This window comes from Microcebus murinus, chromosome 4, assembly GCF_040939455.1.
Source record: "Microcebus murinus isolate Inina chromosome 4, M.murinus_Inina_mat1.0, whole genome shotgun sequence".
In the NCBI taxonomy this organism is placed as follows: Eukaryota; Metazoa; Chordata; class Mammalia; order Primates; family Cheirogaleidae; genus Microcebus; species Microcebus murinus.
Window position 1 is genome coordinate 16,106,498 of NC_134107.1, and position 25,005 is coordinate 16,131,502.

At 38.9% G+C, this 25,005-nt stretch overlaps 1 protein-coding gene across 3 annotated transcripts in view; it reads left to right on the forward strand.

Moving 5' to 3' along the window:
• Positions 1 to 18,760, forward strand: part of GLYATL2 (glycine-N-acyltransferase like 2) — a 69,921-nt gene extending 51,161 nt beyond the window's left edge. For 2 of the 3 annotated variants that reach the window (XM_076001853.1, XM_076001854.1), the window contains exons 2-6: positions 13,104 to 13,221; positions 14,362 to 14,469; positions 15,355 to 15,481; positions 15,575 to 15,755; positions 18,015 to 18,760. In XM_076001853.1, coding sequence (XP_075857968.1) covers positions 13,144 to 13,221; positions 14,362 to 14,469; positions 15,355 to 15,481; positions 15,575 to 15,755; positions 18,015 to 18,423 — 903 coding nt within the window. In that variant the 5' untranslated portion in view covers positions 13,104 to 13,143 and the 3' untranslated portion in view covers positions 18,424 to 18,760. Of the gene's footprint in view, positions 1 to 6,458; positions 7,884 to 13,103; positions 13,222 to 14,361; positions 14,470 to 15,354; positions 15,482 to 15,574; positions 15,756 to 18,014 lie in introns of those variants that run through there. The other variant, XM_012749876.3, reaches the window with a different exon arrangement.
• The last annotated feature ends 6,245 nt before the right edge of the window (positions 18,761 to 25,005 follow it).

The window sequence follows — 25,005 nt, forward strand, 5'->3', positions numbered from 1 at the left end:
CCAGTGGCAGACAGAGGATCTACACCTTCTTGTCTGACTCTAGTTCCAATGCTAGCTCCAATCTGCCTCAAGACTGCCTTGGTTTTTGGCAAACTCTGTGTCAGGACTTTGGCCAGGAGAATAGCTTCCCTGTGGGCTCCTTTCCCATCTCTAGGGCTAGTGAGCATGCCAGTTCCTTTGACCACCTGCCAGTTCCAGAGCAGACTCCTATGCCTTAGTCTTTAGGATCAGCTCTGGAGTCTCTCTAGAGCTTAGCCCAGGCTCATAGAGTACAGAGGGCTGGGGCTGGACTCAGACACATATACCTCCTTTTCAGGAACATCTACCTTCTTACAGAGAGTGGTCACTCTGCAAGACTCCAGCAGGGGCCTCTCCAAGTCAACTTTCCTGATGCACCTAGTCTATGGATCAAAATAGAAAGGTCTCTCCTTATGTCAGCACCTTAGGGCTCTCTGGTTCAGCTCACTTCTGATACCAGTCCCACCATAGTCAATATTAGTTACAGGGTATTTTTCTGAAACACTCATGGCAGCCTAGACTCTGGTAGGAATGTGGACTCGCTAAATAGCAGCATTGAATTCTGGTTTCATAGGTTTTGAGTTCATGCTAATCAGTGTTGGGCTCTTCAAGCTGCATTTCAATGTTCCCCAATTCCTCTCTGATCTGGGTCCCCACACAAGTGGCTAGTTCTGAATGTCCTTCTATCCCCTGGGGCTCTGCAGGCCCAGCATGGGATGATGGTGGAGTAGAGGACTAGGAGAGCATTTGGGCATGGCCCCACTTTCACAAAGGGTCCCAAACTTGAGCTTCTGATGTTATCTCCCATTGAGGTGATATGTACAGGAATTCTGACAGAACTGAAAGAAAGCATCCACCATAAATTACATACTGTCAAGAAACCACATTGAATTAATGCTTTATAATTCCTGTGCTGATCTTATGAGTAAAACAGTTGTATTGCATGGCACTTTTTTTGTTGTTACACATAAATTTATAAAATATACACATTTTAAAGCTATTATAGTGTGTGTCTATGTTTTGGTCTGTCTTTACTTTTTAATATGCCTCATACCAAAAAGAGTGGCCATGATCTGGGCATCTTTGAACCCCTGTGAAGTCCTGAAACTCTTGCTTATGTCAGGGTGTTGGGACTGCAGGACTGGGTGACTGTAGAAAGCAGTTGCAGGCCCACCCTCTGCATTCTCTCACAGCATGTCAAGGGTCTCCGGGATGCTTCTTTCATATTAATGTCTTTCCTTAACCCTTAGCAATGCGAAACTAGGATGTAGCAGCTGCCTCAGGGAGAGGGGTTCCCATCTGATGGCAGTCAGTATCTGTTCATAGAATCTGGAAGCCGCTTAGGGATTCTGAGACAACTTGCCTTTGTAAGGTCTTTTGGAGAAATTTGAAGAGACTTAAAGGTCACTCAATCCCCCTTGGTTAAAATCAACTCTTTAAAAGTGATCTTAAGGCAGTGACTAGATGCTGGCACAACCCACCTCTTCTGTATGGTAGTATATTCCATTCATCAGCATACTCACCAAGATATCCTCATACTCTCAAATCCAGGGGCAGTTTTTTTTGTTTGTTTGTTTGTTTTTTTTTTTTTTTTTTACATCGAGGGTGTTTATAGGGTCAAGGTCATCTCTGCTGGCTTCTGAGATAACTGGAGGACACATGGGCCAAGGGTTCCTCTGAAATACCTGCTTTGTCTCAGAATTCCTAAAGAGGTTCCTATTGATGGTCCACAGGAGCATCCTAACTCTTAATGCAGGAGCTTTGGTGATTGAGCAGATTCTGCACTTCTGGATGCTCAGGGAGGTGTTCTTCAGCCAGTCCAAAGACTTTGAACTGACAGTGGCTTTAGATGTGGTTGCACCTCTCTGTAGCAGAAGAAAGCTGTTCTAACTGACTGGTGGCTGGGGGCAAGGCATAGAAAGGCCAAGTAATATAAGCTATTTTGGGTCAAAAAGACTGATAGTACTAATATGAATGTGTCCCAGAAGAGGATGGAGGTGTCTGGAGTTTGAGACGAGCAACAACCTACCACTTAGAAAAACTGAAGACACAGAAGTGAAATTCTAAAGCCTTCACAGGGGAAGAAAAGGGGCATCTGGGGACTTTATGGAGAGGAAAAGTCATGTCAAATTGTTCTATGAAGGTGATGAAATTTCAGTGACTCCTGAGAAATAGGAAAATGAGATGTGGTCTTGGATAGATCAGGGATTTGGGAAGATGTGGACTCTACAGGATGTGTTTTCTTGGCTTTGGGAATCCAAAAAAATTTTAGAGCTATATGGCTCTCTGAGGTGTTCTGTACCTCTTAGAGTCTAAAGAAGAGAAAAGCAAAAACATTATTGACTGTACTACAAAACAACAGAGAACCCTATAGATTGCTCATAAATATTTTCTTCCCTAATTCTTTTGTCTCTTGCACCCCATTTTTCTACCCTAAACTCAGTTTTCATTATTTGTCTGGTCCCTGCTAATGGGCAACCCATACCTTCTCTAAGTCCACACCCTAAAACTGTGGGTAAGACAGATACCCAATGCCTTCTACCTTCATCCTTTGTGGCCAACGACCTGATTTCAGCCTCTGCACATGTTTCCTGTAAGAAACAAAAATCAGAAAAGAGGTTTATTAGAGATTGCTTAGTCTCAATGTCCCATTTGCATTTGAAGAAAATAAGTCCCAGAAAGTGAAAGTATGATTAAGTGTGCAAAGCTGATACCAGAACCCAGATATCCTGAATCCTAAGCCACTGTTCTTTGTTTTGCAAGATGCTGGCTTCCACTTTGTAATGCATTTTACATGTTGTGGTTTTAAGAAACACCTTCGACATCTCATCATAATTCTCTTCCTTTCTTCTTTGTTTTGCAATGTACTGGCTCTCACTGTGCAATGCATTTTGCATGCTGTGGTTTCAAGAACCTTCAACATCTCATCATAATTCCTCTTCCTCATTAGTTGAATCAATCTGCATAATTATTTGAGCTGGAAACTTTTTTCTCTTCCTCTAGCCTGGTCTTGGCTTGAATAACTTGGTTAACAAGTCCTCCTATTACAGCAAGGGGAATTTTGATTAATTAATCTTCAAATATGTGCTCAAGACATTATTTTATTTATTAGAGTGATCATCAGAAAATCTAAAACATTCAGTAGCCAACAGAAATCTAAAATACATCCATATTTCATGCATAAAGAGCCTAAATGCATTTTTGTTTAACTTTATTTTTTTAAAAGCACTTTATTGAGGCATGATTGACATACAAAAAGCTGTATATGTTTAAAGTATAAACTTTGATGAGTATGGAGATAAATACTTATGCAACCATTACCACAATCTAAGCCATATCCACCACGTTCAAAAGTTTCCTCCTGCCATCCCTTTATTATTATTGTTGTTGTTATTATTATTGTGTGTTTATATATTTGTGTGTAGTAAAAACATTTAACAAACGATTGACCATCTTTATTTCTGAATTGGCAGAAGCCTTGTCTCTGATGTCACTGAGGCGCTTTGTAAATCACTATGTAGCAGTCTGACTGGACACAGTGAGACTGGATATTAGCAAATGGTGGAATGGAACTTTCTAGTATTTATCTCTCCCACAGAAACATCAATTTAAACAACTATTCATGCACAAAAATTCCTTGGCAAGAGCTAAGGAAACCAGGTGAGAGATTACAGCATCTGGATATAGCATAGAAACAAGAAAAGATGGATTCAAGAGCATAGGAAGGACAATTTTACATTATCCGTGTCACTCTCCCCCCAACCTCTTGTAGCTCACTGAGCTTTTTATGATAATTTTTTTCTCAAAAAAAATAAAAATAAATAAAATAATTATTGTAAAAAGCTCAGTGAGCTACAAGAGAGCACACATAGACAACTAAACAAAATCAGAAAAATGATATCTGAACAATATTAGAAGTTCAGTAAAGAGATATAAATCATAAAGAAGAACCAAACAGAAATTCTGGAGGTAGAGAACACAATGATTGAACTAGAAATTTCCATAGAGGGTTTCAACATCAGACTTGCTCAAACAGAAGAAAAAATCAATGAGCTCAAAGACAGCCATTTGAAATTACCCAGTCAGAAGAACAAAAAGGAAAAGAAATTTAAAAAAGTGAAGAAATCCTGTAAGAATTATGGGACACCATTAAAAGAATCAATATATGCATTATGTGTTTTCGAGCAAGAGAAGAGAAACAGATAATAGAAGAAAGATTGTTTAAAGAAATAATAGAAGAATACTTTCCAAATCTGAGGAAAGATATAAATATCCAGGTATAGGAAGATTTAATTCAAAAAAGACTACACAAAGATATATTTTAATTAAACTGTCAAAAATCAAAGTAACAGAATCCTGAAAGCAAAAAGAGAAAAGAAGCAAATAACATGAGGGAGTTCAAATGAGGCTAATAACAGATTTCTCAGCAGAAACCTTACAGGACAGAGAGAATGGGATGATATATTGAATGTACTATCAAAAAAAAAAGTGACCAACCAAAAATACTGTTCCCAAGAAAAGCTGTCTTTCACAAATAAAGGAGAGATAAAGACTTTCCCAGACAAACAAAAGTTGAGGGAGTTTATCATCACCAGACCTGTCTTATAGGAAATGCTAAAGAAATCTCTTTGAGCTGAAACAAAATGACATTAATGAATAACATGAAAACATCTGAAAGCATAAAACTCACTGGTAAAAGTAAGTACACAGGCAAATTCTGAATGCTCTTATAATGAAATGGTGATGTTTAAATCACATATCTTTATTATGAAAATTAAAAGACAAAACTATCAAAAACAGTAATAGCTACAACAATCTGTGAAGGGAGTTAAGGGATACACAATATAGAAAGATGTAAACTGTGAGATATTAAAAACACAAAATGTGATAAAAAATCACAAAATGTGAGTGGGATAGAGTAAAAGTTTAGTTTCTCTAATGTGATAAAAGTTAAGTGGTTAACAGCTTAAAATAGCTTATAATAACTGTGCAATATTTTATGTATTCCTCACAGTAACTGCAAACCAAAAACTTACGGTATATACACAGAAACATGGACCAATGGAACAGAATAGAGAGTCTAGAAATAAACCCATGCATTTAAGCTCAACTGATATTAATGAAGGTGCCGAGAACACAGAATGGGGAAAGGCTAGTAGTCTCTTCAATAAATGGTGTTCAGAAAGCTGGATATCCATGCACAGAAGACTGAAATCAAATTCTTATCTCAAACCATATACAAAAATCAACACAAAATTGTTTAAACACTTAAATGTAAGACCTGAAACTTCGAAAATACTAGAAGAAAACATGAGAGAAAAGCTTCATGGTATTGGTTTGGGCAATGACTTTTTTTTTAAATATAGAACTCCAAGACACAGACAATGAAAGCAAAATTAGACACATGGTGTTACATCAAATTAAAAAATGTCTGTGCAGCAAAAGAAACAATCAATGGGTCAAAGAGGCAAACTATGGAATGGAAGAAAATATTTTCAAGCCATACATCTAAGGAGTTAATATCCAAAATAATAAGGAAATTAACTCAATGGCAAGAAATAAATAAGTTGACTAAAAAATTGGCAAATGGCCTGAATAGACATTTCTCAAAAGAAGATATACAAATGGGCAATGGGTAAATGAAAAAAATTCCCAACATCACTAATTACCAAGAAAATGCAAATTAAAACCGCAATATCATCTTATACCCATTAGAATTGCAGTTATCAAGAAGACGAAAGATAACTGGTGGAGAGGATGTAGGGCTCTTTGTGTACTGTTGGTAGAAATGTAAATTAGCACAGCCATTATGAAAAACAGTACAGAAGTTCCTCAAAAAATTAAAACTAGAATTACCATTTCATCCAGCAATCCCACTACTGAGTATATATTCAAAAGAGATGAAATCAGTACAGGTATACCTCGTTTTATTGTACTTCACTTTATTGTGCTTTGCAGATATTGTTTTGTTTTTTTAACAAATTGAAGGTTTATGTCAGTCCTGCATCAAGCAAGTCTATCAGCACCATATTTCCAACAACGTGCTTGATGCAGGATTGAATGCTTAACCTGTTACATGACTATATTTGGAGACAGGGCCTTAGGAAGGAAATTAAGGCTAAATGAGGCTTTCATGGCAACGAGGAAACTGGCAGATAATGTGGTCTCAAATAACAGATGGCAATCAGAAGCGGAAGAGTGATATTTGTCTCCAATCTCACTTGGAGGCCTTTGGCAAGGGTTCTAGAGCCTTCATCTCTAGAGCCAGACAACCTAGATCTGAGCCCTGGCTCAGCTATTTTCATTTTGTGTAATTTCGAGCAAGCTACTTAACTGCCCTATATCTGAATTTTCTTCTCTATAAAATGTGGTTAAGAGTAATGCTTACCTCATAGGGCTATTGGGAGGATCAAATGAAACAATTAGAATGTGCCTGGCATATAGTAAATTTCTCAATACATGTTAGCCATTATTATTCAAAACCTATAGTCAGCCAACTAAGGAACACCTTTGAATTTCTTTTAGTCACATTCTCGCTGTCCTTTAACTTTTTTTCTTTCTTTTTTTTTTTTTTTTGTGGACAATTTTATAACATTTTTTGTTTGTTTTTTACTGTCTTTTAATTGAATGTCCATAAGCAGATTTATTTAAAAGCCTTCTTTGGTAAACCACAAATTCTCATGAAACATGAAAGAGAGAGTGGAGATAGGGATGGGCATCTAATAACCCCTGTTGGAGAATTTATTATTGAGAAACATATGATCTCATGGAGAGAGGGTCAGGGAGACTGAGCTTAGAAGAAGTGAGCTGATGAAAGCTCTTTCCAAACAGGGGTACGCACGTCTATGTCATATCTCAAACTGTACAAAAACAAATTACATGATCAAGACGAGTGTACTCCCGTAAAATTCCGAAATAAAAAAAAAGTAAGTACATTCATAAATATAGAGAGCCATTTGGCTTTACAGCCACCAAAATATAATGAAGACTTCAAGTAAAATAAGTTACCATTACATATTATTTCCTTTCCTCAAACTCAATGTCTTCAAAATGTTAACATAAATCAGACTGTTTCACATCGATTTTATAAAATACAGATTCCCAGGCATTCTGGGAGACTCTGAAACACTTGATCTGGGGAGGTTTTTGTGTTTTTAACAAACCCAATTGATTTTACAGTGGATGGTGTGAGGAGGACACATCAAGAAACCAGTTTTACCGCTTCTTTCCAAAGTGAATTCTAGTCCTTCCTAAAATTTCGTCCAGTAATTGCTTTTTCTTCCCCCGCCATCCTCCACCTTAGAGAACCAGAGGACAGGGTATGTGAAGCTCACTTCTCATGCTTACAGTGTCTTCTCTGAGGCACTCTTGGCTTTTGCCAGGTCACAAATGGTTAAAGCTAGTAAGCCAGGCATTTCATGGAGGAAGCCAAATTTTCCAACTGTTTTGTTTGCTCTAATGACATTATGTAATAATGCTGCAGCTGGGCCATTTCTGTCAACTACGTAAAGTTGCCTTATTATTATTCCTTTAGAATAGCCAATCAGCTACCAGTGGTAAGGTATAAATCAAAAGATTCCTGCATAAAATTTTTTATAATTGTAGAAGATAACTCAATACAGCACGTATTTCCAATCTTCCTCTGGTCCACAAAGCCTCTGTCTTCAACATCAATGGAGAACGTCTAGTCTGCTCTACAGAAACCCACCACAACTTCTTGGAGCTTTACGCTAAGCAGTGACAACTTCAGTCAGTTATATTTTAGGTGGGTGAGACTATAGAGTGGTGGCTACGGAAGCTTCTCCATTGCCGCCCAGAACAACTGCAGAAGGTGGTGTGTATACAGGTCTACAAAGAAACTTCAGGTAAGCAGAGTCGCTTTGGGCAGCCAAAGTCTTTCTTTTCTTCAGCCTTTCAGTTAATTAGGATCCTTATTCTAAATAATTCGTATTTGTTAATTTGTTTTTTTACCCCTGCACATGCTTGGAAGGAGCACTCACCAGTCCCAATGTTTTGTTTTTTGTTTTTGAGACAGAGTTTCACTTTCTTGCCCAGGCTAGAGTGAGTGCAGTGGCATCAGCCTGGCTCACAGCAACCTCAATTTCCTGGGCTCAGCCATCCTCCTGCCTCAGCCTCCTGAGTAGCTGGGACTACAGGCATGTGCCACCATGCCCGGCTAATTTTTTGTATAAATATTTTTAGTTGGTTAATTAATTTATTTCTATTTTTGGTAGAGACAGGGTCTCACTCAGGCTGGTTTCAAACTCCTGACCTCAAGCAATCCGCCCGCCTCAGCCTCCCAGAGTGCTAGGATTACAGGCGTGAGCCACCGTGCCCGGCCCCAATGTTGAGAAGTAACTCCTCAACAACTTTTATGTCTCTGGAACTGGAAAATACTTTAGAAATCATCATACCCAGTGGGTATCATTTTGAACTTCTCCAAATGCTTTCCTTAAACTACAAATTATCAATATACATGTACCTTTCCCTGATATCCTTCAGTTCCCCATAGTAACACTGTGAGTAAAGAAAAGAATCAGATTCTCTTGGCCTTCAATCCATGCTTCTAAAGTCTTACTTGTTCATTTGCATAGGAATGCCTTCCTTCTTTGAGTCTGTGTCATGTGGCTAAAGTAAAACTTTATCCTTTCCTGTTGCTCTCTGCCAAGTTTCTGTCCATTCACTGATGTATTTGGCACCTGGCTCCCAAACGTTTCTCTCCATCAAACTTCTGCTACATCCTGGTGATGTTTATGACACCTGAAACTCTTATTGGCTTCTTGGCTTATTGGCTTCTTCTCTATTGACTTGGAATTGAAGCCAATAGCAATACATCCCAAATTGATCTCCCTCTGAAAACCTCAAATTGCCTGAATACATTCCCCCTGTCTGTCACCATTGCTATTCTTTGAATTCATAAAGTACTTTCATCCTTTGCTTTTTCACTTCTTCCTATTTATTAATCCCCAACCTACTTTACTTCTTTCCCTCTCTCTCCTAGATCCCACAATTTGTCAGTTTAATTTTCCCATTCCTATATTGTCAAATGCCTTGCCCCTTATCCTTCTGGCCCTTCCTGCCTGGAAAAATCCAACCTTTCTTTGTTTCAATTTGTTTTCTTTGCTTCTACTCTCAGGGTGCTGAGCTTATGCATGTGGATGTGTAAAACATCCAAATGATGGTTTCTATCTTTACATGATCCTAAGCAATGCCTGCCAATCCCTCTATCCCTTATCCACTCTTTCTCCCACTAACATCAAAAGCCATTCAAACCCTAGCCATTTCCTATAAAACCATACTGTTTCTCTATGCTTTCCTGGCACCCTCCTTCACCCCATTCAGTTCCAAAAGGTGACTTTTGGAAAAGGAAGAAATTCTATTTCTTCCAGGAAATAGACATTCAAAGATCATTTGTCAACTTCCTGCTCTTTTTTTCTTTTTTTTTTTTTTTACTGTATTTACATATATAGTAAGTCCTCACTTAACATCTTGATAGATTCTTGGAAACTATGACTTTAAATGAAAGACAGATAATGAAACCAGTTTTACCATAGGCTGATTGATATAAACAAGAGTTAAGTTCCGATGGCGTATTTCTGGTCATAAGACATCACAAAAGTTCTAAATGAAGACTTCAAATAATTCTAATATTCAACATTGAAATAAATGTGAGCTATACATACGTTTAAGGAAAATTAGTAAAAACAAGTAAGATACTTATTTACCCAATTTTTGGTGAATCAGTGAGTGATGGTGATCAGAGTGGTGGTGGGTTAAATAAAAAAATAAATGTTTGTAAAGTAAAAATTGTAAGGAGCTCAAAAACAATTACAATTATGGCAGGCTTGCTGAGTGCTTTTGCACAGTGTTCATTGTCATGCATTTGTATGATTATCATAGATTTTTATTTTAAAATAATTTGTGTTCATTCATTTTCCAACCTAGTTATTCCAGTTCAGGGTCGAGAGTGGCCAGCTTGTCCTGGCAGCTCAGGGTGTAGGGCAGGAACCCACCCTGAAAGGGTGTGTTGCAGGGCATACTCACACACACACCCACACTAAATTGGGGACAATTTAGACACCCCATTCACCTAATGTGCACATCATTGGGATGTGGGAGAAAACCAAATACCTGAAGAAAACCCACATAAACATGAGAAAATGAGCAAACCTCACAAAGACAGCAGCCCCAGTAGGAATTGATATTTTTCTCATCAACATTGTAATGAAATGATCTTGAATGAAATAATATTTGAGGACTTGCTGTATACTTCCACACATAATCTTCCATTCACACCCATCCCAAAATCTTTCTCTGACATCTCACTGGAAGAGGTATTCTTCCTGTCCAAAATTACGTTTAATACCTATACTTAGAATTATGGTTGGTGATAAAATGAATCGATCAATAGGACATAAAGGATTTGAAACAGTGGCTGGCATTTTGTAAGAGGTCAATGAATTTTTCTTTCACATTTCCATGTCCTATTATAACATATCCATTGGCTTATCGATTACCCCCATCTTATATCCTATCTCTAGTTAGCATGAATATGCTTAATTTTTTCATCTAATAACAGAAATACCTTCCTTTTATCTTCCTTGCACCTTTCTTTCTTCCTTGATACTCTCATGTTCTCCTGGTCAAGCTCTTTGAAAGAGTTATCTTCACCTCCTCACATTTCATTTAGTCCTCGACCCACTTAAACCGGTTACTTCCCCCATCATTCCATGACACATCTCTTAGCAAGTCAGTAATCAACTCGTAACTCCAAAATGCAGTGGCATTTTTAGTACTGATCTCTTTTCGCTTCTCAGCAGCCTTTGACTCATCTGGTCACTCTCTCCTTGAAAGTTTCTCCCACCTTGACGTCCAAGATACATCTCTTGATTTCAGACTCTTCCTTGGTCACCTTTCCCCTCTACTGGCCCCTCTTCCTCACTGATCTTGTTAAACATCTGTTTTCTTCAACGTATTTTAATGGATGATTATAACAGAGTGACAGTTGGATCAAGTTGAGCCAGAAAGGTTCTTCTGCCTCAGAGCAGGGACGAGTTGGAAATAGGTGTCCCCCATTGGTGGGAGTTGAGTCAGGGTCTTGACATGGAGGAGAGCTGACTGCAGTGTGGTAGAGGGTGGGAAAGCCTGTGCTATGGACAATGGAAAGAGGGGACAAGGCTGTACATAGCCTTTTTGCTGCCTCCCTTTTCTGCGTTGCATACATGTTCCATATCTCAGTTTACACGCTCAAAAATAACCTGCTACTGGGCATTTTCTTTTCGATTTGAAAGCTTCTGTTCATAGTCACATTTTGCTTAGAAACTTGACTATGCCTGGAACAAGGAGAGCTGATGCTTAGTTTTCAAGGAAGTGTATTCCAAGGACCCCATTTCTCCTCCTCACTGATTCCATTCATTTCTTCACTGAACAAAAGTTCATTAGTGTTTACACTATTGCCATGTGCTGTGCTTGATACTTGAGCACAAGGAAGAATAAGACATGGCCCCACTTCCTGAGATGATCACTCTCCCCTGGGGAAACACTCTGTGAAAGGCCTGCAGAATGGGCAGAATTCTGTGCCATTTGGTTAGTGTCCCTGTCACCCTAGACAGGGAAACAAACATGCTGGCTTTTTCTAGAGCTGTGGATTGCCTCAAAATGTCTACTTTGTGTTAGTAGATTTCTTCAAGCAAGTTGTATACAGTACCATCTTTGAAGTTGCAGTTTTCTTCAATTATGTTCTTGTCCTATGGAATGTTCACTTTAAAGGGCTTTGAAATTTCCCGCAGAACCTTATATATACACCATCCACCACCACATGAAACACTTTACATAGTTTGTGACTTAATGAAATTATCATGACAACCTAAAAGCACATATTATTATACCCATTTTATAGATAAAGTGAGACAGAGGCTCAAGTGATTTGACTTACTTAAAGTGACCCAGAGAGCAAGAAGAGGACCCAGTGTTGTAATCTTGGTTTGTTTGATTCCAAAGACAATGTTCTTAACCACTGTTTTTCCTTTTGCATTGATTCTGGATATACGTGTTAATATGTGTGTATACACACACACACACACACACACACACACACACACACACAAACATTTCATAGGTGCTGAATTTTCCAGGATTGTTATAATTGAAAAAACTATTGATGTCTCCCTTGTAAGTCATCACAATAGCTTAGAAATTCTTGTATGTGTTGGTTCTTAGAAAATGTGGCTACTCTTGTACAATGCCTTTACGTATCATATGAGAGGTCAGGTATATATAATATAAAAAATATATAATTATATATATAAAGAAAGTCAGATATCCATGTGTATAAAGCTGGAAGAAAGTTCAAAAGTTCCTGTATATATCTTATTTACATACCACTTTTATTTCAGAAAAAATTTCAGGTGGTATACACACATGTACGTGTATACGGATGCCCATTTACCTATCCATCTTTACATTATTATTTTGCTATTATATCATATATTTTCTTAACTTCATTACATGGACATTTTTCTGTGTCATTAACCACTCTTCAAAGACATAATTTGCCTGATAATCCATTATTTGGGTTAATTTAATCATTTCTCCATAAGAGGTTTTATATTATATGTAAATATGCAGTATCATAATATTACAATAAACTTCCTTATGTTTACATCTTCATACACATCTATTATTATTCCCTTGTGATGAGTTTCTAGATGTGAAAGTAAATAAAATAAAGGATTTGCACTATTTTTCAGGTTGCTAAGATACACTCCCAGTTCCTAGATTTTGCCAATTTATACTTGGATGGTATCACCACTAATCAACAATTATTTTGTTTCTCAGGAAAAAAGGACTACTCACAATATAGGCCATGGATTTTTTCCACATGATTACATTCATTCATAATAGCTGAAAATACTACTCATACTATGGCAATATTAGTGCAAGTGTTTCAATGCCTGGGGCTTTGAGGATCTAAAGCCCGCTACCACTAACAATGTGTGGTATCCTGGGTGACTTCTCCTTCCTCCTCTTTCTGGACACCTGTCTTATCTCTCCAGGTGTTTTTGTTTGTGTGTTTGTTTCTTCAGATCATCTTCCTGAGGGAAGGAGGCTAAAGTGCTACATAAGATGTTTGTGCTTCATGAATCCGAGAAGCTGCAGATTCTATATGAATCCTTGGAAAAGAACATCCCTGAATCCTTGAAGGTAAGGGAGTAGGGGACATCTGAGGAGAGAGGTCTGAGGTGTGAGGATGATAGATCTGGGGTCAAAACCTTCCTGGACAGATGGAAATATAAGTCTAAAGTCAGAACCCGTTTGCAGGAATGATCTTAATATCTAAATCCAGTCAATCACATACTTGGTTTCTTTTTTGTGACCTCACATCTTTTGAATCCATCCTACAGCTCTCTCTACTGGATTTCCTTATCCCTTCTAGTAACTGCAATATCTCTTTATTGCCATTTTACCAGCCCCCCTGCAACTTGGTGATGGATTCATCTGTCTGGCACGATCATATCATACCCTTATTTTAAAATTTGCAGTCCATCCCCAAGGCACAAAGTGCACATTCTTTAATTGGGTTACAGGGTTTATAACAAAATACCCAGACTTTCCTCTTCCATCTCCCAATGTTCTCCTGCCACATACCACATCCTATCACCACCGAACCCCTTACAGTTCAGCAGTTCTGATGTACTGTGGCACATCTTCAAGCATTTCACACATGCTTTTTCTCTTACCTGCAATAACATGCCCTCATTCTCTCCTTATTTTGCCAGGAAAAGACTTTACTTATCCATCAAGACCCAGTTCAAATATTGTTTAATACTCCTCTATAAATTCCCCCACCACTTTCTAGACTGGTAGCGCATTTACTCCTTGGGATCCCACACCACCATGTGCGTACATCATTCAGAACATGTGTCCTATTATTATTGAATGATGTGTCTCTCTATCATTCTAAATTTAACTTGAAGGCAGTGGTCATATCATATTCATCTTTACATTTCCCATACTTAACACAGATCTGATATATCACAGATGCCAAATAAGTGGTAAGTTATGAAACAAAAAAAAAAGTGAGAAAAAAATGACATGCATTTAAAAAATGAATGTCAGGGGAGTTAGTTCCTAATGATTCAGCTATTCATTTGGATTTTTGTGGAATCGTATTGGGCCCTCTGGTAGCATACCTGTCAATGAGTATAATTCAATGATCCAGCTTGGAAGCACTGGCTCCATCCTGTCAAGTCCTCCTAAAACTCTTGCTTTATTTTCTACTCTACATCTAAGACCCTATCTCAGAGACTTCATCTTCTTCCATTTTGTTCTGTTGCTTTTCAGGTATATGGCACTATTTTCAACATTAGAAATAAAAACCCATTCAACATGGAGGTGCTGGTGGATGCCTGGCCAGATTATCAGATGGTCATTACTCGGCCTCGGAGAGAGGTAGGAGCAATAGCTACTGAACACCAGGGCAGTCACTCTCAGGTTGTTCTCTGTGTGGCAATGAGGGGTTTGAAGATGGGGGATGGGGAGAAGAACTTTGGCACCCTTGATGCATACAGGTTCTGGAAGGGCTACTAGGGGGATTGTTTGGGAGAGGGGGTAGGACAGTGAGATAAAGCTTGAAGTTAGATCTGATGGTCAATAATTCAGGAGTTGCAAGTAACTTTAGGATCCCATCTAGTCAGTCTTTTCCATCAATACTCTGATCATAGGCATACATCTCAACATAGGCTTCTATGGCTAGAAATGGTTAAGAAGTGTTTTTACCTGCCAGGACTACTGAGGGTAAATGTCAGCAGCAGAGGGTAGGCAGGCATGTGGAGGCAGACTGGGCCCTCTATTCCAGGTAGTACTCTGGCTCTGGCATAACGGTTCTTTCCCAAAGTCCACTCGATCTATTCCCATGCATGCCCAGAGCCAATCACTGAGCCAGCCTCAGAGTACTGGGTCAGAATTAGCTCAGGTTTCTCCTCACCAAAGACTCAGAGCCTTGCCAATCCTGTTCCCTCCACTTCTCTCCATACCTTAGGCACCTTTTTTCACTTCCTTAACATACACTGTTTCTGGTATACTTCTAATTCGAGACAGTGGAGCTACTAACTCACCCTCCCAGGGGCACCCGACTTCTCGCACTGTCAGAAAGGAACCACTTTTTAGAGTATTAGTAGTGAATTATTCTGCAAGGGATTCCAAGGCCACTTTCTACAGCTCTCTCAGAAAAATAGAGGATATCAAACAATAAAATCTCTAGCACTCTAGACCTATGCAAGAACTTTTTTCTAAATTGTAGTGCTATGTAACTATGATTGATATTTGTTATGTCAGGAGATGTTGGATGACCTGGATCATTACACCAACACTTACCACATCTTCACCAAAGCTCCTGACAATTTAGAGGAGGTCCTGGCATGCCCCCAGGTTATCAATTGGGAACAAACCTTCCAGATCCAAGGTAACTAGTCTAAGTTAAAAGGCAAAGACCCATGGTCCATTGGTAGCAGATATGGGAGGGATAAAGCAGTATCTGTCCTTCTTCTCTCTCCAGGTTGCCAGGAGAGTGTGGACCAAGCGATAAGAAAGGTTGCAGCTTCAAAATCTGTGCAGGTGGATTACATAAATACCATGCTTTTTACCTTAGAAACACTAGTGAAACGAAAGACTTCGAGTGATGACAAGATGGAATTGGTGGAGTTGTTTAAAATGCATAAAGTGGATGAAGATAACAAGTGAGATTTTACCTTTTACTTTCCAAATTCCTCATAGAATTATTGAGGTGCCAAAAAGGATATACTTAGAAATGTAGGATTTGAGATTAAATTATGATGGGATACACAATCGCATGGGTAAAAGAAAGGAGTTACGTTAGCAGATGCTTGCTGAGCATGGGCAAAGCCTTGATTAGATGAGGTCTTTTGCATATATTATCTCCCTTAGACCTCACAAGAGTCTTTCTGAGAAGGTAAAGGGCATAATGTTGCATTGAAAAATATTTATTAAAACTATTTATTTTTTATAAAACTATTACATGCTATAGAAAGTATATAAGTATATAAAGTAAAAAATAAAGGTCTTTCCATTTTGGTTCCCTACAATCTTCCTGCCAGGTATAAATATTCTTAACACTGGTATGTATACTTTTATTACTCTAGGTATGCAAGTTGTTCTTTTTTTTATAACATATGTACATACTTTACTGCAACTTATGCAAGAAATATCTTCATAAATAGATCATCACACAGTTGTAGAAATGTTTCTGATTGAGAGATTCCTAGAATTGGAATTGTTGTGTCAAAGAATTTGCATTTTAAATGAAACATGTTGAAAAACTTGATGGTGAAAATTTCATGAATTTAATATGTGATACCATAACATATGAAGCAACCTAAACACCCATTAATGGGGGGAAAGGTGCATTTATTATAATACATCCATACATTGGAATACTATTCAGCCATTAGAAAGAATGAAGCAGCTCTACAGAAATGATTAGGGAAGAATTCCAAAATATATTGAAGTGAAAAAAATAAGGTGGACAGAACAGTGTATATGTTATGCTATTACTTATGTAAATAAACAAATGTGTGTACACATATAAAATTACATAGAATACGAAGGTACAGAGAAAAGTTACACGAAATATATTGGCATTTGTGGATGCCTCTAGAGAAGACAACTGGGAAGTAGGAGATAAAAGAAAGAAGAGAGACCCACTTCCCTCTAATAATTTGTACATGCTTTATAATTGCATTACTAATTCCAGAAGTCAATAAAATCTAAACACACTCATACGATAGATTTAGCTAGAAGAGTCAATAATATTCAAATCCTGCTCTGGCCTTGCTACGTTCCCATGAGAATCTTAAGAGGAAAAATGGTAAATGGGGATTAAATAATATTTAATAATATAAATCCAGAGACCTGAAATAAAACACCTGCCCTAAGGTGATTCTTTCCTCTAGGCTCAAATGCATGTCTTGATATCATGGCATTCTAGCTCTGGCTATCCACAGGAGGGAGGGTAGCAGGGATCTTTGGGGAAACAGGCTCAGGATCAGGTAAGGCATGGAAGAAAACAACAACAAAGCCTCATCCATGTGTAGAACATTTAGTGCCTGGTGATCCACCCACTGGGACACATGGAGTGACTTGGAAACTGACAAAGTTTCCCAAAACTTTTTCCTCCTTGCAGAGGGTTGATAGAGATCTTCCCCTCTTCCCTGCCCTCATACCTACAGAGCATGCTATTGTGTCTTTACAGATGAGAAAACTGAGTCTCAGATAACTTGTACAATAAGAGAATCAGGATGTATTGTAAAGCAGCAGTCCCCAACCTTTTTTGGCACCAGGGGCCAGTTTCATGGAAGACCATTGTTCCACAGACCAGGGTGGGGACGGTTTCAGGATGATTCAAGCACATTATATTTATTACATTTGCAGCCAGCATTTATTACATTTGCCTCCCCAGCACCAGCATCACCGCCTCAGCTCCACTGCAGGTCATCAGGCATTGGATTCTCATAAGGAGCACACAACCTAGATCCCTTGCATGCACCTTTACAGTAGGGTTCGCCCTCCTATGAGAATCTAATGCTGCTGCTGATCTGACAGGTGGCAGCGCTCAGGTGGTGACGCGAGTGATGGGGAGCTGCTGTAAATACAGACGAAGCTTCGTTGCTCACCGGTGCTCACCTCCTGCTGTGTGACCCAGCTCCTATTATTAAATAGGCCAGATAACAGACAGATACCAGTCCCTGGCCAGGGGGTTGGGTACTGCAGTTGTAAAGGATACAGTGTCCCTCATCCCTCCATTATTTAGAAACATTTTGAAGCAAACATAGAAATTGTAGTTTTTTTATGCATCTATTTGCTCCTGTCGTCTGTAGGATCCCCAAGGAAAGGGATGGTGTTATATTTATTTTCTGCAACTCCAGTATTTGGTAAATATTGGCTTAATAAATACACAGTTTTTTTTTTTTTCTTGACAGGGAGAAAGACTTTCCAGTCATTTTCTTGGATGCCTCACATGCAGGTCTTATAAATGAGCAGTGGGACTTTGGAAAAAATGAGAGGAGCTTGAAATACATTGAACGCTGCCTCCAGAATTTTCCAGGATTTGGTGTGCTGGATCCAGAGGGGAAGCCTGTCTCTTGGATTGTGATGGAACAGTCCTGTGAGCTGAGGATGGGTTACACTGTCCCCAAATACCGCAGCCAAGGCAACATGTGGCAAATTGGTTATCGCCTTGTAAAGTATCTTTATCAGAAAAAAGTTCCATTTTATTTACATGTGGCAGGTGATAAAGAGAAAGTCCAACAGAAAGTGAGAAGTTTTGGGTTTAAGATTAGTGCTTGTGGCTGGCATCAGTGGAAATGCACCCCCACGAAATATTGTTGATTGGTACTATTGTCCAATTCAAACCTTCTTATCAGTGGAAAAACATTAACACAAACACGGTGATCTACATTAGCACAAAAGCATTCGATTACCTGAGATCTGTGTATTACTTAAGCCCACCCTTATGTAACATCATTGTGCTCCTCCTCTTCCATATTCTTACAGAAAATTAGTGTGAACCCTTTGGTGTCATACTTTTCCTTTATGATGACAGACATCGTAGACTTAGAATCACCCGATGTAATCATTAGTGAAGGTAACCCTTTAAACATAATACTTTCTTACTTGAAGAAGACTTCTTTCATGAAAAAAAATCCTTCGTTTTTATGCTTTTGTGTTTAAAAATAAAAAGTCTGCTTTAAAAATTGTCTCCTTCCCTCTACAAAGCTTTCCAAAGGACCTCTTAGAATCCCTCAGCATTCTACACTAAATTAAATTATGTGGCCATCAGCAAAAGTTTGGTTTTCTGACTAGCTTTTTATCACAAGGTAGTGCTAGGTTGAGTTGTGTGGCTTAACTTCCAATTTCAATATGATTTTTATACTTATGATGTATCAGCTTCCAATTGTTGCAATAACAGATTACTACAGATTTAGTGACTTAAGGCAACTCAATTTATTTTCTTATATTTATGGCAGTCATAAGTGCAAAATGGGTCATATGGGGCTAGAACCAAGGTGCCAGCTGGGCCAGTTCCTTCTGGAGGCTCTAAGGGATGAACCAATTTCCTTGTCTTTTCCAACTCCTAGAGGCTGTCCTCACTCCTTGGCCAGCGGCTCTGCATTACATCACCTTCTCTTCTGCAGTCAAGTCTCCCTCTGCTTCCCTCTTATAAATACACTTGTGGTTATTCTTAGGGCCCACCTGGATAATTCAGGATAATTTCCCTCTCTCAAGATCCTTAATTTAGTCACATCCCCTTTGCCACACAACACTCAGAGCTTCTAGGGATCAGAACTTAGATATCTTCGGGGGGCATTATTCAGCCTACAACATATGACTATCAAGCGTATGTTTCTTCATGAGCCAAGTTACCTCATACTTTCAGAATTTACATGTTCTCAGTCCAAGACTGACCAGAATTTATTTATTTATTTTTATTTCAGCATATTACAGGGGTATACAAATGTTTAGGTTACATATATTGCCTTTGCCCTGCCCAAGTTTCTATATTCCAAGTACAAATTCATGAAAGAGAGAATTTAACTCTAGCTTGAGACTTTTTCTATGTCCAATCCTATCAACTATGAATTAAGGGTAAAGATCATTTATAAAAATTGGTAGTCAGAGCACATTCATATAAGGGACTTGAGGGAGAAGGCACCACAGATGATGTGTAGTTAAATTTAGGTAAAATAGAATCAACGTCTTCATCTTCAAAATAGTCTTGATATCCTTGGTGCTTGAAGATACACGCCCACCTAGGCTGGCAGGGGATGGGCACAGTCAGTCCATAACTGTAGACCATGGCCTTGACAGCCCTGTGACTCCATAGGCACGCTCCCAGGCACGCTGCCTGTACACTGAGGCAGCCCTTTAGGAACGTAGTACCTCTCCAGACCGCATTCTTCCTACCCTAATTTATATTCCAGGACTTGGTCCTTAGGATCAAACTCTCAAGTAGCCATAACACACCTTGGCTGTATAACTTAAAATAGAGAGCTCTGATCCAAGTCAGTAATAAAGGAATCACAGAGACACAACAAAATGAGGGAGAAATGGCTACACAACGATAATAGCATTAATAGGTTCCAGGCAGTGTTCCAAGTGCTTCACACATTTTAACTAATTGAATACACACAATCATCCTGAGAGGTAAGAAGACATGGTTATCACAGAACAAAAACTTACACTAGGGAACATTTATCTCCCTCGTCCTAGGCCGCCCCAAGAGTAAGTGGCCAATTCAGGAACTGAACTCAATTAGTTAGTATGGCTCCCAAGCTGGTACTCTTAACCTCTGGGACATAATGTATGACAGGCTAAGGCTTAATAAACATTAACAAATGAGCTAAAATATGGACTAATTATAGTGTAGCAACACCAGACCCTGAACAATAGCATTGATTAGAAGTAGTTTGCAGTGCCACCATCATGGAGAAGAGCTAAAGGGGCAAGTAGATCTTCACCTTGAAACAGATTATCTAAGATATAGCACAGGGAATTAACAAAGAGGCAACAAGATGCTCCCAAAGTGAAGGGGAGGGAAGTGGGATGACCCATGTGGCAGGATTGGATGTACATGAGGAAGGCATCTACACTGGGAAAGGGAAAGAGGAGAGCTCTATACTTTCCATGTAGACATTGCAATTGGAGCTGTAGGAGGGCCTTTCCACTGCAGTAGCCACTAGAGTGACACAGGGAGCTGACTGGAGACTGTGCAGTAGCACTGCTCTATAGAGAAGGCACAGGGGTTCCTGCTAGCTTATGAACCCTGGGCACTATGGCTGGGGCCATTTTGAGGTCCCAGCCCTAGAGTGCTGCATCTACCCAGGGGTCAGATCCATTGCTGCTGACTCTCCATTACCTGTGCTGGGCCAGGAAGGGATCAGGGAGGATGCACACCCCCATGCACTCCATGGGTGGGTGCTGCGGGACACCACTACCACTGGGGGACATGGGCAGAGCAGACACCCACAGAACCAGTACTTGCTGCTGCCATCCAGCCATCCCACCCAAAGCTGCTGTGGCACATGGAGGGAGAGAGTGCCTGTGGCCCTTGTTGCCTAGTGCTGTCATCTGGGTAGCAGCACCACTGACAGACCTGGGTGGCACAAGTGCTCAGGTTGTTGTAAGCCCCTTTTCCATGCTGCCACCAAACAAACCTGGGGGGGGGCAAACACCCACATCCCCTCTACACACATACCTACTGCCTACTGTTGCCACTGGACCTGGGTGAGGTGAGGGTCATGCCATAATGCACTGGCAAATGCCATCACCACCATACCTGGGCAAGGCAAATGCTAATATGCTGCACATGCCCACTGCCTGCCACATGTCCACCACATGCCTACTGCCCATGACTACTACAGAGGAATAGGAAAATGCAGGGAACAGCAGTGTTAAAGGCTCATGGTTCATTTGTCCCTCTCCTGCTAGTTTCCAGAGTGGGATTTGAGTGTCCCATATAGGGTATTCTCTCTCTCACTCTCTTTCTTTCTCTCCCCTCTGAGTGGCAGAGATGCAGTAGAGGAGAACAGGTATACTGCAAAGCTATCTGTCTTGACCTGAGAGAAGAGGTTTCAGATGAGAATGAATGGGCCTAAAAACTCTAGCAACATGAATAAACATCCAGTTTTGACACCCCAAAAGGATCACAATAGTTCTCCATCAACACATTCCAACCAACAGGAAATTGAGGAAATGTCACTTGTGGAATTCAGAATATGAATGGCAAGTAAGATCAATTGGATTGATGAGAAAGTTGAAAGCCAATCAAGGAAACTGAAAATAAATTTGGGACATGAGTGAAGAATTCACTAAAGTGATAGATGATATAAGAAAAAATATGACAGATCCAGAAATGAAAGAGTCATTCATGGAAATTCAAAATACAGTGGAAAGCTTTTAACAACAGACTAGACCAAGCAGAAAAATTTCAGACCTTGAAGACAATGCTCTCTAATTAGCTCATTCAAAAATGTACAAAAAAGAATCAAGAAGGATGAATCATCCCTCTGAGAAATACGGGACTACGTAAAGTGAATGAATATAAGAATCATAGGTATTCATGAGTGAGAGGAAGAATAAGCAAAAAAGCATGGAAAATCAATTTGAGGGCATAATTAAGGCGAACTTCCCTGGTGTCACTACAGATTGAGACATCCAGATACAAATGACATCATCCAACACCTGCAAGATTAAGGCAGATAGGACATCACCAAGGCACTTGGTCATCAGTCTGGCCAAAGTCAAAATGAAGAAGAAAGTACTGAAGGCTGTAAGATGAAAGCATCAAATAACTTACAATGGAAAACCATCAGACTTAGGAAAGACTTCTAAGCAAAAGCCTTTTAAGCCAGCAGGGACTGGGGTCCCAGTTTTGTCTTCCTAAACAGAATAACTGTTAGCCAAGAATTTTGAATCCTACAACACTAAGTTTCATAGTGAAGGAGAAATGAAGTCTTTTCTAGATAAGCAAACACTAAGGGAATTTGTCACCTCCAGACCTACCCAACAGGAAATATTAATAGTGCTGTGTACATGTAACAGAACAATTGATACCCATCACTCTAAAAACACTCAAAAGCTAAAAGTCACAGCTTTTGTAAAACAGTAACACAGGGAGAAAACAAAGCAACTAGATGGCAATCAACATGATGACCAGAACAGCATCTCAAATATCAGTAGTAACATTGAAATATTACAGCCAAATTCAACCAGACCTACAAAGAAGAACTGGGTACTTATCATGCTGAAACTGCTCCATAACTCATTCTATGAAGTCAGTGTCACCCTGATACAAAAGCCAGGAAAGGACACAACAAGAACAGCAACAACAACAAAAAAGAAAACTACTGACCAATATTCCTCCTTAAAATAGATGCAAAGTCCTTAACAAAATACTAGCAAACTGAATGATAACACATCAAGATAATTCACCATGATCAAGTGGATTTCATCCCAGGGATGCAAGGATGGTTAAAAATACAAAAATCAATTAGTGTGATTCACCACATAAATAGAAGTAAAAACAAAAGCCATATGACTATCTGAATAGATGCAGAGAAAGCATTCAGTAAAATCCAACACCCTTTGATGATAAAAAACCCTCAACGAAGTATAGAAGCAACATACTTCAAAATAATAAAAGCCATATATGACAAATCCATAGGCAACATTGTACTGATTGGGGAAAATTTGAAAGCATTACCCTTCAAAAATGGAACAAGGATGCTCACTGTCACCACTTCTATTCAGTATAATACTGGAAGTCTTAGCCAGAGAATCAGGCAATAAAAAGGAATAAAGGACATCCAAATCAGGAAAGAAAAGGGAAAACTGTCTCTATATGCTTACTATATAATCTTATGTGTAGAAAACCCTAAAGATTATACCAAATGATTTCCAGAATTGATAAATAAATTCAATAAAGTCTTGGGTTACAAAATTAATGTACACATATCAGTAGCATTCCTACAAGTCAATAACAGTCCAGCTGAGAACCAAATCAAGAACTCAATACCATTTCAATAGCTGAAAAGAAAAGAAAATACCAGGGAATATTCTTAACCAAAAAGGTTAAAGATACCTACAAGGAGATGTATAAAGCAGTGATGAAAGAAGTTATATATGACACAAACCAAAGGAAAAGCATCCATCTCATGCTCATGAATTGGAAGAATTAATATTGTTAAAATGTCCATACTGCCTAAAGTGATTTACAGATTCATCATAGTTACCATCAACATTCCAATGTCATTTTCCTCAGCTCAAAAAAATCCTAAACTTGATATTGAATCAAGAAAGAACCTGAATAGTCAAAGCAATCATAAACAAAAGAACAAATCTGGAGTCATCATATTACCTGACTTCACATTATACTATAAGGCTATAGAAAACACACAGCATGGTACTGGCATAATCCCACTACTGAATACCTATCTAAAAGAAAAGAAGTCATTTTCTAAGAAAAAATGAAACAAAACAACAAACAAAAAACCCACCTGCACATGAATATTTCTCCCAGCACAATTCACAATTGCAAAGATATGGAATGAACCTGACTGTTCATCAACTGAGAAGTCAATAAAGAAAATGTGTGTGGTGTGTATTTCTGTATGTGTGTGTGTGTGTGTGTGTGTGTGTGTGTATTTCATTCCTAAAAAGGAACGAAATAATGTCATTTTCAGGAAGTTGGACAGAACTGTAGATCATTCTCCTAAGTGAGATATTTCAGGAATGAAGAAACAATACCACATGTTTTCACTAATAAGTGGGAGCTAAATGAGGGATATATATTGCCATAAAGTGGTGTAATGGAAATTAAAACTAAGACATGGGGAGGATGGAGGGGGTTGAGGGATAAAAATCTATCAATTGGCTACAATGTACCTAGTTCTGGAGACTGGGATACTGAAAGCCCTCGTTTCAGCATTATACAATTCATCCACATAACAAAAAAACTTGTATCCTATAAATCTACTGAAGTAAAAGAATTAAAACCAAACAAAACCAAACCCCATAAAATAAAAGGGTAGGATCATAAACCCTCTAGTCTCTCTAAATAAGTATGGTTAAGAAAACATCAAATCTGAATAATAGCTGGCTCTTGTTCTGCTGCAGGTACTTGGGAGGAGAAGGAAAAAAGTGGTATTGCTTATAGAGATCTATCTACATCGCAGCTCTTCTTGGCCAGCTTATTTCACAGGAAAGAGTTGCTGGCTAAAGGCAGCACTTTTGGTAGCCTAAAGCAGTTCAGCCTCCTTATGCAATAAGAGCTTCAGAATGCACACTGCCAACCTGGCAACATTACAGAGATATGACCCTGAACAGAGCAAATGAGGAAGGTTCTTGATCTCACTCCCAGTTACGCAAAGTTTATACAGCTTGGCACATGTTTTCTATTAAAAACGTCAACTC